Source organism: Castanea sativa, chromosome 1, assembly GCF_040712315.1.
Source record: "Castanea sativa cultivar Marrone di Chiusa Pesio chromosome 1, ASM4071231v1".
NCBI classification, from domain to species: Eukaryota; Viridiplantae; Streptophyta; class Magnoliopsida; order Fagales; family Fagaceae; genus Castanea; species Castanea sativa.
In genome coordinates, this window is record NC_134013.1 from 80,143,940 (window position 1) to 80,161,480 (window position 17,541).

The window sequence follows — 17,541 nt, forward strand, 5'->3', positions numbered from 1 at the left end:
AAATTTAGACTTAACAATAGATCTTTATTTGAATAAAATACCAGAAGATAAATATTGTTATTTACTTGTATGCAATTTGATTCCTATGTTTTAAGATAAGACTAGTTCCTTATGTTTTAGGATTTGCTGATAAAGTTTTCAGCAGAAAATTAACCAAAAATATCTATTTTCTCGACTTGTGGATTTCAAGTACCATCATAATTAACATTTCAAGTACCATCATAATTAACATGTAGCATCATAATTAACATGCAGCTCAATTTGAAGAAAGCAATTCTCACCCAAATATGAGAACTGGATTTTTTGGAGATGATACATCCCCTCAATTGTTCCACATAACAATTTGATCACAGCTAAAATAACCACGAACATTTAGAACTTGTCGATCTTGTGGGCCCGAAGAAGCCGGACATCCAACACAAAGGATAAGGTATTGAAGTACACCACTGGATTGAACTTTCTTTAAGAAGAGGAGATCTAGGATTGATAATTTATAGTGTTCGATTTTAATAGTTTTTTTTTTCATTAACTCTAAATCAAATTATTTTATCATTGTATAATTTGTATGCCATTGAGTGAGTCAAAAGATTCAAGTTTAGTAAACATGTTGTACCGTAAGTCTGTAACTCATACGAACATCTCCAGCAACTTATTTAATTTTTTGTATTATTCGAATAGTGAACAGTGACATTTAGCTTTTACCTACTTACTTTTTTAATTACACTTTCTAACAGATTTTCTATCATTTTCTTCATCTCATTTAAATATTATTTCTTTATTCATTCTTTATTATTTTTTTAGTCATCAATTATTCTTCTTATATTCATTCCCAACAATTATATTTTTTAATGAAAAGTATTATATCTACAACATTTTTCGCAATACTTTCACAAGAATCACATCAAAATCTTATGTGGAATATTGTTACTAGTTCTAATTTGAACCCACCACTGAAATTATTTTTTTACTCACCAATATTAGTTAATAATAATCTACTACTTAAAATTTATTGTGAAAATATTGTGATTGCAATTCTTAATTGTCATTTCTTAATTCTTATATTATTTTTCCTTTCTTAATTTCATCCATACATTTCTTCTTCTTTTTTTTCTTTTTCTTTTTCTTTTTTTCTCTTGGTTTTTTCTCCACCACACACGTATCCCACTCCTATCTCTATTTACCCTTCTTTTTCTTTTCTAGTTCATTCTGGATCTCTCTCTCTCTCTCTCTTCTATTTCTACTTGATTCTAGAACACTCTAGCAGTGATAAGAAACAAAGAAAGAACAAGCAATTGCTTGCTCCACCGTTGATCGAAAGACACATGCAGGCGCAAAATCGGCATTCACTATGCCAAGCTGTGTCTTCCACTCCGCCACCTGTCTTCCTCCCTAACACAGCCCAAATGGGTCATATAACTTGATTCTTTTTTTTTTTTTTTATTGTTATGATTTGATTAATTTTAAGGTTGTGTTTTTGAGTTTATATTTTAATTATGCTTGAGTTTAGAGATGTTTAAGAGAAAGAATTGTTGTGTTTGTAGCTATTGTGAATGTTTGTAGCTGTTTCGAGAGGAGAGAGAAAGACTTGTTTTTTATTGAGTTGTATGATTTTTTTAAGTAGAAAAATTCATATAAAGTTGCTACAGTGTTTTCTATATCTATATCTAGAGAAGAGCACAGTAGCAACTTCAAAAAATATTTGGAAATTTTGCATTTAGAGAATCTGTTGGAACTGTTTTTGGGGTTTGTTCTCCAAAAAAATAGATTTAGCTAAGGTATTAAAGTACACCACTAGATTGAACTCTTTAAGAAGAGGAGATCTAGGATTGACTATTTATAGTGTTCGATTTTAATAGTTTTTTTTCATTAACACTAAATCAAATTATTCTATCATTGTATCATTTGTATGCCTTGAGTGAGTCAAAAGATTGAAGTTTAGTATACATTTCGTACCGTAAGTCTGTAACCCATAAAGCCTTTTCTAGTTGACTGAACACCCATGTATTATGTTAGTTAACAAAGTACATGTCCTAAACACCCATATATTATGTTATGTATCATCTCATGATATCAGGTATTTGGCTAATTGGCAAATTAAGTACTCAACTTGTTCATTTCAAAGCTTTGCAAATCACTTCAGATATTTACACACTTTGCAATTAAATCATTCCTAATGATTTGTGCATCAGACAGCTCAGTCATGCAAATTTATAACAGGATGCGGGAAAAAACAAAAACAAATCAAAAGATCACATATCATGTCTAACAGGAATTTCATTGAATTAAAAGATCACATGTCACCGTCTAACAGGAATTTCATAAATCATATGGAATTCAAAAACAAGAAATAATAGTAATACCTTCAGAAAAAAAAATAATAATAATAATACCAAGAGAACATATATAGAACACTGCAAATTTCTTATCTTACTCTGAATTAGAATTAGCAGGTGAAGACAAAGCCACCCTACATGCCTTCTTCAGAAGAACAAAGATACACTTGATGCAGATTTGGTTTAAAGGAGAAAGGAAGGACTGAGATGGGAGACACGTATAGATAATGGATTAAGGAGTGACTCCCACCGCAAGGAATGAATATTACACCGTTTCATTTGGCCTTCAATTGAAAGCCTCGAACATTAAGATGGATGACAATTAAGAAGGTATAACATTCTGCAAGCAGAGTAAAAGAAAAGAGAGACAGAAAAGAGTAACAAGATTTCATGACTCTGAAATGAAAGTCTTGCTACAGGGGAGGTAAATTCCTAAGAAGTAAGAAAACGTTTTTCAAATTCATTAATCATTTTAAAATCTCTCTGAACCCCAACAATGGATGAAAGAAAAAAAAAAAATACCCCATTCAATCTCAATACCTAGCCAATTAGGGGATCCCAAAAATCAATAGGAATAAAGCCGCGGGTTGGGGATCTGAAAATGTACAGATATTAACAACTTCAAACCTACAACCAGAAACATTCATGTAATGATGTAACCATTATGGATCATAATTCTTCTTATGCATTCATGGTTAAAATGCCCACTTCCCAAAATAAATAAATAAACCCATGAGTTCATAACTATTATACACATTCACCAACTATAGAAAGAGTCACAACAACAAAACATACATACAAATATAAACGATATTGTTTACTACTAATATGATATTTTATTACATAGTTTGAAGAGAAACATCAGCAATTAGGACTACAAGTACCAACGAACTGATACTACCCCTAATATTACCACCACTTAGATTAACAAGTAAATAGCAAACCTAAACCCCATTTAAGTAAAAAAATAAACCCAACCCAAAACGCACACACCCTTTAATAAGAGAAAATACCACTCTCACAGTCCTCACTCATTAGCAGGCTAAACTTATATACAGGAACATAAATTAACCTGTAACTAAAATTAACAAACAAACATAGACTTACCCTAAACTTGAAATACTAAATAAGCAATCTAACGGCCAAAGGGCTTCGTTTTTTTTGCTTTTACCATTTTCTTTTTTTTTTTTGCTCGCACTCCAAAGCCATATCCTCAGGTCAAAAAATTCGAGGAAGACTTCATAAGCCAACGCGAACAATCAAAAGATGAGAGCAAATCCCATACGCTTTCGACTCGACTCGGAAAGTTATCACCGGATCCAAATCTCAAAAAAGTTACTAAATTTTGCAGAGGTACTAGTCGAGACCCAACAACCGGCGCAAGTCGCTGGTGGCGGGGCTGTTCTTCCCTAAGAAGCCCGGCACGGGAAGAGAACTCGGAGGCGGCGACGTGACGAAGGCCGAGCCAGCGTAGATTCCGTCAACGGCGTTGAATTCCGCAACCCTAATCTGCTTCTGGACGGTCTCCGGATCCGGACCCAACCGGTCCGTGGATCCTAAACCCAGATCCGAAACCTCCACATCTCCACCTTTGCTCTTCGATTTCGGCTTCCGTTTATCAGCGCCGGCGAGGGTTAACCCAAAGTCGGTCTTCGTCTTCGTCCTCGGCTGAGTCAACGCCTCGCCGCGCTTGAGGATCTTGACCTCCCCCATGACGAGGTTTTGGGAGGGAGACTTGGTCACCATGGACCTATCACTCCGATCTTTACTCGACTGGATCTTCATCGGACTTCGCTTCCGGCGGCGAGAGTTAGCGCCGTTAGGGTTAGGGTTAGCGTTTCGGTGAGTTTTGAGAGTAGGGGTTAGGGTTAGGGCTTCCTTACGAAACCTATCTTGAAGACAATCGTGGGAGCGAAGGATTTCGGTTCCCATCTTTCCAGGAAAAACAAATTTCAGACAGAAAAAAAAGGAAGAGCAGAAGGAAAATATCTTCTTTTTCTCTATTCGGAGAAACTCTTAACACGTTTTATGAGGTTGTAACAACTTGCAATGTGGAAAATAGAACGGGAGCAAACGTGTATTTATAGATGGGGATTTTGCCCAAATCAATAATTAAAAAAAATATGGGGATTTTGCTTTACACGTGAGGAAAGGAATTTGAAACGGCCTCAGAGTGGGAAAAGATAGAATTACGAGCGTGGTCATGGAGTGTGGTCACGGCATGGTCTGATTGGACAATTGACCGCACATTAACCGGTTAATGTGCGCGTTACGTTGTTGCACTTTGACGTCGGTTTAATTTAGCAACTGCGAGAGCGTTCTACAAGGGGTGTAAGGGGTTTATGTTGTAATTTTGTGGATGATATTATGGGCAATGATGTAATTGTGAGGGTGTGAGGAAACCTTAATTGTTGTGAAAGGTATGGTCCACGCGTCTTGACTTGTATGGGTGTCATTGTTGATCTTATCGACACGTCATTACTCTGCTTGGGCGGTTTGGTTTCTCAATAATAATAAAAAACCGAGGAATCCTACTACACGGTTTAATGTTGGCAACTTGGCATCAACCGGACGTCGTTAGGGTGAAGACTGTCTCTCGGAAATTCAGAGTAAACGATTTGACGTTATTTGGGTGTTTAGTGTTTAGAAATGTTGTTTTCCAGCGAGAGACAGACACCCTTTACCATAATTATTTTACGCGATAATTGTAATTGATTGTTTGTATACTTGGAGTTGTTAGCATTAGGACTGTTTCTCTGAAATTTAAAGTAAACGATTTTATGTTATTTGGGTGTGTTTAGTGTTTAGAATGTTGTTCTCCAAAGAGAGACACCCTTTAACACAATTATTATTCGTAATAGCTGTGATTGGTTGTTTGTACACTTCTATTTTTCATAACCATAACAATCAACATAAGTTGGTATCAAAACAGTGTAAACGTGTTGAAGCAGTAACACACAATTATTACAATTATACCACAAAACTTTAAGTTTTTACAAAAACACTAAGCTACTAAGCAAAATACTAAAGAAAACCTTTCTAACGAATTTTTATTAATAAACACATCATAATAATATAGGAATAGAATCTATTCTACTCATTTTAGGAAAATAAATAGTAAACCTACTTTTACTTGAAAAAAATAAAAACAAATTAACTTGGAAAAGAAAATGTTAAAATCCTAATTCAACTAGGAAAAAAAATTTAGCTCAACTTGAAAAGGCAAATAAATCATAATTTCATTAGAATTGAGAACACAACATAAGATATTAAAATATTTTCTTCTTCCTTAAGCAATCTACATCAGTTTTTTATTTTTATTTTTTTTTTGGATATGCCAATTTCAATATTCTTTTTTTGAGTGCAATTGCAACCTATGTCAATATTCTAATCAAATGATAATTGAAAATTGTTTCACTAAAAGTTGAAGCTATGTACTAAAATTTTATTGTAGGCATTCCTTTTAGGCTCAAATTCCTAAATATTCCAATATAAGTTTGAGGGATGATGTTAAAAACGTTAACAAAAAACACATTGTATCGTTTTAATCCGTAATCATTCATTTATCTAGTCCAAGTTTGTTATTCTTCAATCTTTGGGACCGCTGAAGATTGAGGCAAATGCAATTAATGGAATGTTGGTATAAGGGATGTGGTGGTCAAAAGTAATTCCAAACTGTGTCTGATACTTTATGTGGCAAAATTTGCCAAACAATATAATATTGGGAAAATTTTAGACGGATGGCATGCGTTCAAAGTTTATTAGTTAGTTGGACTGTTTTTTGGAAATCGAGTACAGCAAAATCGAATTCCAGCCAAAATTGAGTTTACTATACTCGACTTCCTTTTTTATCCATCTCAGAGCTAATTTTCGATAGGAAGTCAAGTATACTGTTTGGCGATTTTGGCTGGAAGTCGATTTTACTATACTCGATTTCCAAAAAAAGAGTCCAACTAACTAATAAAGTTTGAACGCATGTCATCCGCCTAAATTTTTTTCAAAATTATACTGTTTGGCAAATTTTGCCACTTTATGTACCTTGCCTATGATTGTGCGTGTCCAATATTTTGACCAGTGCAACCCATAAATTTCGGGATTTTAAATCAGCTCAAGTCTCTTATGTGAAGTGACAAAGCAATAAATTTGTTCATTTATTTGCAAAACATGCCCAAAATATATATATATATATTGATAATTATGTAACCTGAATAGAGGAAAATCCACTATTGATTGAGTCAGCTATTACTTATGATGTATTAAATTTATCTTTTTCTTAATAAAGTTACAAATGTTTCATCCAAAAAAAAGTTTGTTATACTAGAAAACCTCATTATAAAAAAATTTGTACTAGAAAATCGTAAATCATGATTTCCTTCTAAATTCAAGTGAAAGCTTGGAGAATTTTGCATTATATATACTATAACTCTTAATCTTACTTGATGGGTTCTTTTATAATACAAACTACAAAGAACTTTGAAACTTTTCGTTATAAAACTTATGCCCTTGTTCTCTCTACTTCTTTATATTTTCTTATTTTAACTTGATATCAAAATTATATCTCACTTTTTCTAATATTTTTTAAGGTGTAAAAACTGTGAAAATGGAGAGAATGAAGTTTATTAACTGATGAGAATAAGATAGTAACAAGGGTTTTGAGCAGCGCTTAGGATTTCAAGGGGGGGTTTTTGGTAGGGGTATTTAATCAACACAACAGTTTTCATGTCTTTTTTATGCTTTTACTATCTATTCTAAAATTGGTATTATGTGGTAACCCATGGACTTAAAAAATCTAACTTGTCTTCTCCCTAAAATGACTAATCCTTTATGGATTCAAATTTTTCTTTCTCTTCACAAAATTGGTCAATGATTCATGTATTTTTCAGTCAAGATTGTGTTAGGATATGTGCCATTTAAATCCTATTGTATAATGTTATGCATATTACTATGTATGATATTATATTGTGATTAATAAAGTTATTTTATTATTATTTAAAATAATGGTAACATGAATATTTAGACATTATCATATAGTCTATGAAATGCATAGTATGTGATTTAGGCACAGAAGATATAAATCATAAGTTCTTTGTAAACTTATAATTTTAGTTCGTAGTCAGTGATGAAATTGGGCATTTCATTTGCGAAGACTATAATATATCAACTAAGATAATCTGTCTTAATCATTGAAGTGAAGACTTTTAGTTGATATGTTTTAAGAGTTAAGACATATTGAACTAGACTGCTGTAATATTTATTATTCTCCTAACGACTGTCAAATGAATAATAAATCTCACGACTTCTATTTACCTCAACTCTTAATCTTGAGAGAATAATTAACTTGATCATGAAGTATAGGTTGCTTTAATATATCAGGAGTGAGATCTAAAGTAACGATCAAAACCTCAGTATGTTGGGCAGCCACATTTAGTGTTGAATGTATATATATTCTCAATATGAAATTAATAATCTCTTAACAGAGATATAAAATATTCCCTTGGGATAAGTTTAATGAGTTTGGTTATTCAGAGTGTTAGGCCTAACCACTTTAGTAAGAAGTTACTAAAGTATATATTTATGAAATTTGATTTCATAAATATATGATAAATAACTTAAATGATTAAACCGGGTACTCAAGGATTAAGATATAGTAATCTTCAAAGTAGTAGTCAACATTCATAACTTTGTATTACTACAAATATTTTAATGAATGGGTTGCACGTATAATAAAATTTTGGGATATAATTTATTAATAAGGCCCAGAGTGCAATTATATTTATATAGTGGTATTAAATATAATTAATGGTAACTTTAGACTTGTCAAGAATTGACAGATAAGCCTAAGACCTATTGGAACTAGAGTCTTATTTGTTCCATTTTGGTCTTACTCCAAGTCACATACTAAAGCCCAATTGGAATAGTTCAAAAGGCTAGCCGAATTAGATAATCAGTTATATATAAGGAGAGAAATATACATAATTTTGTTATGAATGATGATAATTCATGAAAATGGTTTGTATATGAGTGTAAGCCACTCATTTATTCTCCCTTGAACACATACATGTAAGCTGATTGAGATACCACTTCTTGGGCGGAACTGGAATTGGATTAAAAATTAAAAGTATTCCCAAGTACTTCTAATATTTAATTTTGAATTTCACTGCACTAAGGTACACTCACTTATTCTTGAATTCTGAAATTTACATGGTACATGTTAACAATTGCGAATGAGGTAGATTTGTTAATTTTTCACTGCGTATGTTTTGTATGCGATACAAACTATGTTTTTCCCAACAGATAGATCATTTGAACTTTTGCTCTAAATGGAATTCATGTTAATGAGAACAAGTCAACAAACTATACAGTGTCATTGGGTTAATCAAAGTAAGGTTGGTAAAAAGCCATTTGCGAACAAGAACTTGACCTGTTAGGACATCGGGGGCTCGAGGTTTTCTTTTTGGTGCCTAAGACCTATGGATCAAGAATGGGTATTACTCGAACCAAAACCGACTTGATTTAGCGTTTATGTGTATTAAAACTGTTAGGATTTGAATGTGTCAAACACTTATCATATGTTCACACCTCATTGAGTCAAGTGCGCATAAATATTGAACCCTGTAGTATGGTAAACAAGGTTTTTTTTTTTTTTTTAATCCTATCAAAAAAAGTTTTTTAAATATAAAAATAAAACTAAAAAAATGTTCGTTTAATAGGTGCCTTGGACATTTGAAAATAAATATTTTTGGAAAGTTTTGATACATTTTGTCAAACAAATCAATTTATTTTTTACAAAAAAAATTTTCAAGTATTTTTTAAATTGCACTTTTGGATATCCGTTTTTTTTCTTTTTGGGATGAGTTTTTTTAAATTACACTTTTGGATGTCGCTTATCTTTGGTGCGGTGGTCATTCTACAAGTATAAATGCTTGTGAGGTGTGGGAGCAAGGGTCACGGTTCAAGTCTCCAAGAAGAAGTTTCACACATACACACTTAGATTATGCTAGAATATAAATTTTATCTTGTATAAAAAAAAAAAATCAAAAGGTTGAAAAAATCTCATAAAAAAAAAAAAAAAAAAAAAACCCCAAAAACCCTATTCAACCCGCCTCAGTCTCTCTCAACTGAGCTCATTCTGAATCTCAAGCTCTCAGCTCCACGTCGTCCTCCTTTAGTACACACAGGATTTCCGGCAGTCAACTTCTCCTCTAGACAACGGAGGAATTGCTTCACTCCTTGAAAACGAGAATAATCATCAATCTACTGTAAGCTTCTCTTGCAATGCAATTTATTTGGTCTCTGTTACTTTTTCCCTTCGTTTTCTCGGCATCCAAACGGAGGAGTATTGTGTGTTTTAATTTTCAAATTCCCCCTCCCTCTAATTTTCTCTCGATTTGACCCTGTTTGATTGCCTAGAAAACTGAGTGAAAATTTGAAAAGTGCTTGTATCTGTTTGATGGGGGTTCATTCTGAAATGGGTACGAAACGTGTTTGTGAAAAGTTCTGTTAGAATTTTTTAACAATAGGAGCACTCAGCTGAAGAACAAGAGAAGGGTTTGAATGGTGTCTGTGAAAATTTCAGTTTACGTGCTCTCTATTAGCTTAGATTAACTGGGAATAATGGAAAGGAAAATTGTTCCATCCTTGTAGTTATAGGGTTTTAGCTGCATCAATTAGAAACCCAGGGTTTAATTTCAAAGCACCCTAAAACCGATAGGATACTAATGGAAATGGGAATTCATAGCATCTTTGAAATGATAGGGTTTAGTTGCAACAATTAGAAACTAGGAAGCAAATATACTTCAAACTAGTAGCCATATCCATGTTGGATATGTTTCCAATACGGATGCTCTTAGATACCACATGATTTTTTTTTGACAGGTAATAAGACTTTTAATGAAAAAATTGAACATCATGGTCACAATGGTGGACACTCTGAACAAGAAACAGATACAATATAATCAAGAACTAAAGGAAATAGAGACTAAAAAATCAGCTAAAGAAATACAATTCGTACACCCCCAAATACGAGCCCAAAGAAACAGAGTACCAAAGAGGAGAGTTTTAGATGATCTAATGTTCTCTCCTTGTCTTCAAAAGTGCGGGTATTGCGTTCTCGCCAAACTAACCACATTAAACAAGGCGGGACCATATTCCAAATGATTAAACGATGCTTTCCAAGCCACATGATACTTCTATAATCTCTCTCTCTCTCTCTTTGAAGCTAATAGTTTCTTGATTAGATTTATTATTAGACAGATTCTGCGAATTTTTTCATTTTTTGTTTATCCTTTAGAGTAAAAATTAGTGTGATATATAGTTACATACTTAAAATATTTATTTATATATTAATCATTTAAAGTATTTGTGCCATAGCGTAACCTAAAATTTTAAGTCAGGACCCTTGTAACTCAGTGGCATTGCCCGCACTCCTTTATGAGGAGACCAGGGTTCAAATCCCCCCTCCCCTGTTGATGTAACTATCAAATTATCAAAAAAATTGTAACCTAAATTTTCAAGAATTAACATATTGCTATGTCCATATCATATCCTATATGTTTCCCATATTAGTATCAGATTATCAGTGCTTCCTAGTTAGATAACCCAGGGTTTAAAACAAGTCTAAAACTTTGGGGGAATTTGTTTAATATTCCCACTTTCTTTTACTTCTAGTTTTACAGATTTGAAGTATTTTAGTCTAAAGTATTTAGGTCTAGCCAATGAGCTTGACTGACACTTCCCTCTTCCATAATAATGAGATGGAGAGTGAGGTCGTGGGTTCAAGATGTACTAGGCGTGTGAGTAACTTACCAATCAAAATGAAAAAAAAGTATTAAGGTCTAGCTTATTATTGCAGCTTCAGTATCTTGTGGGTAAATTTGGTTTTAGTCTATGAAGAATGAAACCATTTTTAAGATGATTCGAATGCAAATTGAAAGGACTTTTTATTATTTCAAAAAAGTATTCATCTATTTACATTTTATTTATTGCTGGTTCAGGTGCACAAGAGCACAAGAGAAACATGCCTCTTTATGATTGTATGCTTCTGTTGAAGCCCCATGTGAAGAAGGAGGCTTTAATGGAGCTAGTTGCCCGAATAGGAAAACACGTTTACAGAAGAAATGGGGTTCTCGCTGATATGAAGTCATTTGGAATTGTTCAATTGGGTTATGGCATTAAAAAGCTTGATGGGAGATACTACCAGGTGAATTTACACTACTCTGACCTCTTTATTGTCTGATTTTTTTTATATGATGTGGAACTTATGTTCTATGAACTTAAGTTCTTTAAGGGTGCTCGTATATCAGTGTTCCTTCTGTCTAATAAAATATTCTAACTGGTTGGACTTCTGAAATGCTAGTTGGTTGGCCCTATAGAGGGTAAGGGAGCCAATCCTCATGACAAAAGGTCCAAAATTTGTATAGACATTGTCTGGAGCATTTCTAGGTGCTATGAAATATCTGCATCTCATGCTTTCCCCCAAAAAATTATGAAGAATAAACAATGCTCTTCCCAACTCTGAAGGAATGACAACCCTCCAGGGGCTTGATGCACCTTGAAGCTCCAATTCTTTCAAATTAGCATGACTAATATCTTCTAGGGTTTTATGATCCTTTTTTTTGTTGAACTTACATTTTCTTCATGTCGAAGCATTTGGTTCTATTTGGGATGTGCGTGCCCCCCCCCCCCCCCCCTTTTTTTTTCTTTTTCAAAAAATAGAGTATATTTATTGAGTCCTTGACCAAATGCAACTAGCAGAACAGATCTGGGATGTGCATGCCTGGTTGAATGTATGGTTTGTGTTCTATTTCTTTTAAATGTACGTGAACGTTAGGAAAAAAAGCTTTGAAGTTCAGAATCCAGACACATTGATGTTCTTTGTTACTGTCGTTGTGTCATTATGATTCTGGATTTCCAGTGCACATTCTGTACATCTTCTTAGGAGTCCTGGAATGGGCTTCCTTGCTTTCTCTTTCAGAAGGTTGAGAAGAAAATATTCTGTGCTAATAATTGAGTTACTGGAGATTTTATTTGCACTTTTTCTTGATGTAGGAAAGTTTGTATAGATCATTGCTGACTAAATTTTTCATGTCAATAAACTAATCTTGAAAGCTATTTTCCAGGACATGGTCTTATAACTCTTATTCTAAGTATTTGACCAGGCCTATATTTACAAGGTAGACAAACTGGAGTGAAGTTCAAGGACTAAATTGACTAGTCTTGAATCTTTTCAGCTTGTGAAAGAAAAAGATCAGAATGGATGAAAACTTGAGTTAATAATTTTGCTGCTTAATTGGCTAAACTCTTTGCCCCCGTTGCTGGTTTTGTTTTTTTAAAACACTCTTCTGAGAAATGGTTTGAAGGGAATCGATGGCTGTAATCTTTAGCATCTTTCATTAAAATCATTGAGGGGTCATATGTCTTAGAATTGCTTCGATGGTATACTCATCTAATCATTGTACATTGGTTGTTTGCACTTTATTCTATAATCTCTTGGAACTTTTGAGCATGACGTTTTTCATGGGGGTCTATCAAATGCAGAAATTTTGTTTATATGTTTAGCTTGTTTTCTTTCTGTACATTTCCCCCATTCTTGGCTGGGGTTTTTGCAATCCATATCTTTATACTCTCAAATGTATCCTTGAACTTTATGGTCCATTTTTTTAACAAGGGGAAGATTTTCTAAATTAGAAGCATTTTTTTATTTGATAATTCGATACTTACAATGGGGGAAGGGGGATTTGAACCTTGAACATCTTTATTAGAAACCCTAAGAGATGCCAGCTGAGCTACAAGGCTCTTGCCTCTTGGCATCTAAATTAGAATTATTTTATTTATTACCTACCAAAAAAATCAGAAGCATTTTTGTTAAAAAACACTAAACATACTTTGCTTTTCTTCATGCTACAGGGCCAATTAATGCAGATGACAATGATGGCTACGCCCAACATCAACAAAGAGCTGCATTACCTAAACAAGGAAGATAGGTTGCTGCGTTGGCTTTTGGTTAAACACCGAGATACAAAATATGGGCTGGAATTTCTAAGTGAAGATGATGGGAAAGGTGAGCTCAGCAAACTTACTCGGAGCAGCATATATGATGATGACGACATTGATGAAGATGAAGACGACGACGACGATGATGATGAATATGATGTGGACCAAGAGGAGAAGAAAGAGAACTGAGGGTAATGGAAATCCATTGGCATCTTGTTTGAACTTCCAGATGCATGTTTTGCTAGAGCATCAGGTATTAATAATTATGAAACTATTTTTTGGGTATATCAGCTTGTCAAAATGTATAAGATCCTTCAGGTTTAATGTTTGTATGGGTACTGAATGTATGCTCCTTTCTCCTTTAACTAAGTCGACAAAAATTATGTGAGTTAAACTTAAGAACAGAGTTAGGATCAGTTGAGTCATAGGCATAAAGATGAAAATTTTCCTTATTGTGAGAATAGTTCCCCCACTAGAAAAGTAATTGGGGGTGGGGGGTTGGGGTCTTGTGAGATCAACACAAATCTTTTCAAATGGTGTGTTTGTAGGGAATATATACGAAATTCCCAGAGCTGTGAGATACAAAAATAGAGAAAAATATGCACCAAAGAAAATAATTACACAAGACAATATTTATGTGGTTTGACAATCTGTCTATGTTCATGGAGTTGCAGTGATTTCACTATTCACAAGGAAAAATATAAGATTTGGCAATACAATTTTTTTCTCTGTCAAAGCAACACACCAAACCCTGATCTAAAAACCATAGTATTTCACTCCTGCATAAAAGATTCACAATGGGTTAAACATGCTTGAGTCTATTGGCCCAAACCTTTACTCTATGGATTAAGCCTCAGAGAAATCTCATTAAAATCGTAGCATTTTTATATTAAGTCGGGTTATAATTCGGATCAAACACAATTAGACTCCACATAATCCAATATTGTTAACTTGGCAAGATGTCAGAAACTTGAGAGGTCATTGTAGTCATTGAATTTTTGACATGCACTTAAAAACTAGCCTCTCCATTAGCAAAACCAGGCTATTTTTGCAAGTTTGATTAATCATGTGGGCAAGGTTATTATGCAAGTTCTGGGTATGGGGTTACTCTTAATCAATATTCTACGATGGAAGGATACGTACCTTACTTGTCATCTAAGTGACGGTTGCTATAATATGGACACAAGTCTGAAGTGGATTCGTTTAACTTCAAAAGCCAATGATAAAAGTAAGTTTTAATGATACTAATAGTATTATTTAATTGATAAGAGAATGCATCTTCAATTCTTCATGTCCTTGCATAAATAAATATATAAAGTATTCGAAAATATATAAATAAAGAACAAAACCTTGCATCCTGTATATAATAGAAAAATAAAAGCAATAACCAATAAAGTAACTTGACGAATGAGATCTGGAAAAAGGCCCAAAAGGCTGAAACTAATCAGGCATAGTCTAGAGGTGTAACCGTCCAATGAAAACTACGGCACTACGAAGCTTTTATTATTATTTTTTTTAACAAGCTAACTTTCTTGCCCAACATGCATTTGAACTAGTCAAAAGGCTTGTAACTGAATTGACACATTCCAATGCATAAAGTGTTTGGGAGTCTAAGAGAAAAATGGTTCAAACTGCGGGATTAGCAGTATATTATAATTATCTCTAAAAAAAAAAAAAACACACATTTGAACTAAAAAGAAGTGTAACTGACACTAACTGCCGCATGTTGTTTTGGTGTTGGCATGTGAGTGTATTCTCTTATCTCATTCCCCTTCTCTTGTATATGTTTGTGTGTTTCTCAAAAAAAGAAAAGAAAAAAGAAGTGTAACTGTTAACTAATGCAGAACCTGTCATGAAAGATGTCTCTTTTTTTGGTAAACACCTCGCTATCAGCCCAAGAAGTTGATTCATTGTATGTGTTTGCAAATGAATTCTTCGCTGGGATTTTGTTTGTGTTCCAAGATATGTTTATTTTATAACTCACAGTTTGGTCAAGTTTTACAAAATGGACCTCGTTTTATAATGAAGAAGGGTCCATCTTTAATTCTCTATCTCAAGTTCTCTAGTATCCAAGATGGACTGGGCTCGTTTTATATTTTGAGTTTTCCTTATTTTACTTGATTTGCAATTGAGGAGAAATTAAAACGAAAATTAAAGAAGACATCAAAGAAAGAGAGTTGCAGTGGTGAAAATTCAAACAAAAAAGGGGCCTACAAAATTTTTAGGTTATGTTTGGAAACAGTTTTTGTTTCTATTTTTAAAAACTTGTTTTTGAAAATATAAAGAAAAAATAATTTTCTTGTATTTTTTTAAATCAAAAACATGTTTGGTTAGTTGAAATTTTTTTTTTTAAAAAAATTTTTGAAGAAAAAAAAAGAAAATACTAAAATATGTTGTTATTAGGATTTGTACTTTAATGCTAACTCATTAAATGAGACAGATTTATTAAATTAAATGCGTGTTTTCATTAACTTTTAAAAATTAGAAACTAAAAACAACATTTTGCATGTTTTCAGTTTTCTTCACAAATTGAGTTTTGAAAACAGTTTTTATTTTTTGTCCATTTTGGGTTGCCAAACAAGTTTTTTTAGTCTCAAAAATGAAAAATTGTTTTGAAAACAGAAAATAAAGAGAAAAAACAGTTACCAAACATACACTTAAATTTTAATACTTGGCATGGTGTTTATAATTAAGTACTTTAGTAATTTCTTTTATAGTAAATGTTTACCATGTGAGGATGCTTATCTTATTCCATTAATTAATGTGCTTTCCAATATGATGTCAATGGGGTTGGCAAACGGTTGAATTATGTGAATTTTGAAAAAAGTTTTATGGAAAAAAAACGCATGGAGTAAATAGTTGAGTACAAAGTAATGGCTTTATATGGTAACTTATTATAAATTTTGTGGGGAGTAAAAAAGATCCTGATGGAGATATGGGCCTTTGGGCCGTGCTAAGGAAGGCCGACCTGCTCTTGAGTTTAGAACTTGTTAGTATTACGGGTCGGCCCATGCGCCGAGGAACCGAGGATCCAGCCGAGGGTGAATTCCTCTTCGGACGGACACCGGAAGACCCGGGACTTCATGATAAACGTCAGGCAATGACATGGTCAGAACCAATGGATAAAAGGGGTAAGCCCTTGAATGTCCTAGAAGCACCGATGTTAGAGAAACACCTAGGGTAAAGGCTGTCACCTCCACATTAAAGACCCTGCACCTACCACCCCGCCGCATTAATGGGAAGTGACACCCGAACAAATGGAGGAAACTTCGGTTATTATTCAAAGGCACGAGAAAGAAATATCTAGGTTAAGGGGAGTAGGGGCAACACGTGTACAAAGTATCAAAAGAGGAGTATTTAAGGAGCAACTTATAACGAAATAGGGATCCCTCTTTGTAACCTAAAAGAAAGAGAAAAAGAGAGAGAAATAATATAAGAACGAGTTATCGCTTACGTCCGAGCGGTTGATTTACGTATTCATTGTTGTTTTCAAGTGTTTACCATCTTGGGCTTGTCATTTAATCCTCATACACTTCTAACCCGGTTTCAAGCCCACGCTCTACAAATCATATTGTTTAAGGCTCATTGGGCCTGAGCCCGTAACTGTTCTTGGGGCCAGGTGCAATTGTGCACTTACAAATTTAATTTACTGACATTTTTTATAATAAGATTTTGAGGGTTTTTTTTTATTCTAATGGTACAAATAAACAACTCATTTTCTTAAATAGTTATTCCTTATTCCTTTTAAAATTTGTATATTAATAAAATGCCAGTTTCAACTTCCAAGTTCCAAGTTTCCAACCATCACATTCCATATGGACCATATCAGTTGTTTAGGCAAAATCCTCCTAAATTCCTTATACAAAGCACAGACCAGTTTTTAAACCACAAATCTAGAAGAAGAAAAAAAATTCTTCCCAATTTATACAGAGGTCGTCAATTCAACATTTGATAAATAATAAAGGGTGAAATACCAATTTTGTTAATATGTACGTTATAGGTCAACGAAAAACTATGAAGCCTGAACCATAATTTTGAAACCATTTCCATTTATATTTTTTATAATCATTTCCAGTTTAATGTTGAGTATAGCATAGGAAGAGTAGAGATAGTATCATGTACTCAAGTTCAAACGGTAAACCATGCTAATTGTATAATTATCCACAAATAATCAAAGAGAATGCTACGGCCACAATATACATTCTTGTTTTTTAAA

The 17,541-nt window shown here is 33.5% G+C and overlaps 1 protein-coding gene across 1 annotated transcript; it reads left to right on the top strand.

Moving 5' to 3' along the window:
• The first annotated feature begins 9,369 nt into the window (after window positions 1–9,369).
• Window positions 9,370–13,719, top strand: LOC142642909 (small ribosomal subunit protein bS6m). The gene is made up of 3 exons (XM_075817356.1): window positions 9,370–9,592; window positions 11,327–11,532; window positions 13,239–13,719. The coding sequence occupies exons 2-3, from the start codon at window positions 11,350–11,352 to the stop codon at window positions 13,512–13,514; spliced, it is 459 nt and encodes a 152-aa protein (XP_075673471.1). The 5' UTR covers window positions 9,370–9,592; window positions 11,327–11,349; the 3' UTR covers window positions 13,515–13,719.
• Window positions 13,720–17,541: the final 3,822 nt, after the last annotated feature.

What these genes read in the sequence shown, in the direction of transcription:
- LOC142642909 (XM_075817356.1), top strand. Translation starts at nt 11,350, where the DNA reads ATGCCTCTTTATGATTGTATGCTTCTGTTGAAGCCCCATGTGAAGAAG. An exon ending in TTGATGGGAGATACTACCAG is followed by an intron (nt 11,533 to 13,238) that starts GTGAATTTACAC and finishes TTCATGCTACAG; the next exon opens with GGCCAATTAATGCAGATGAC.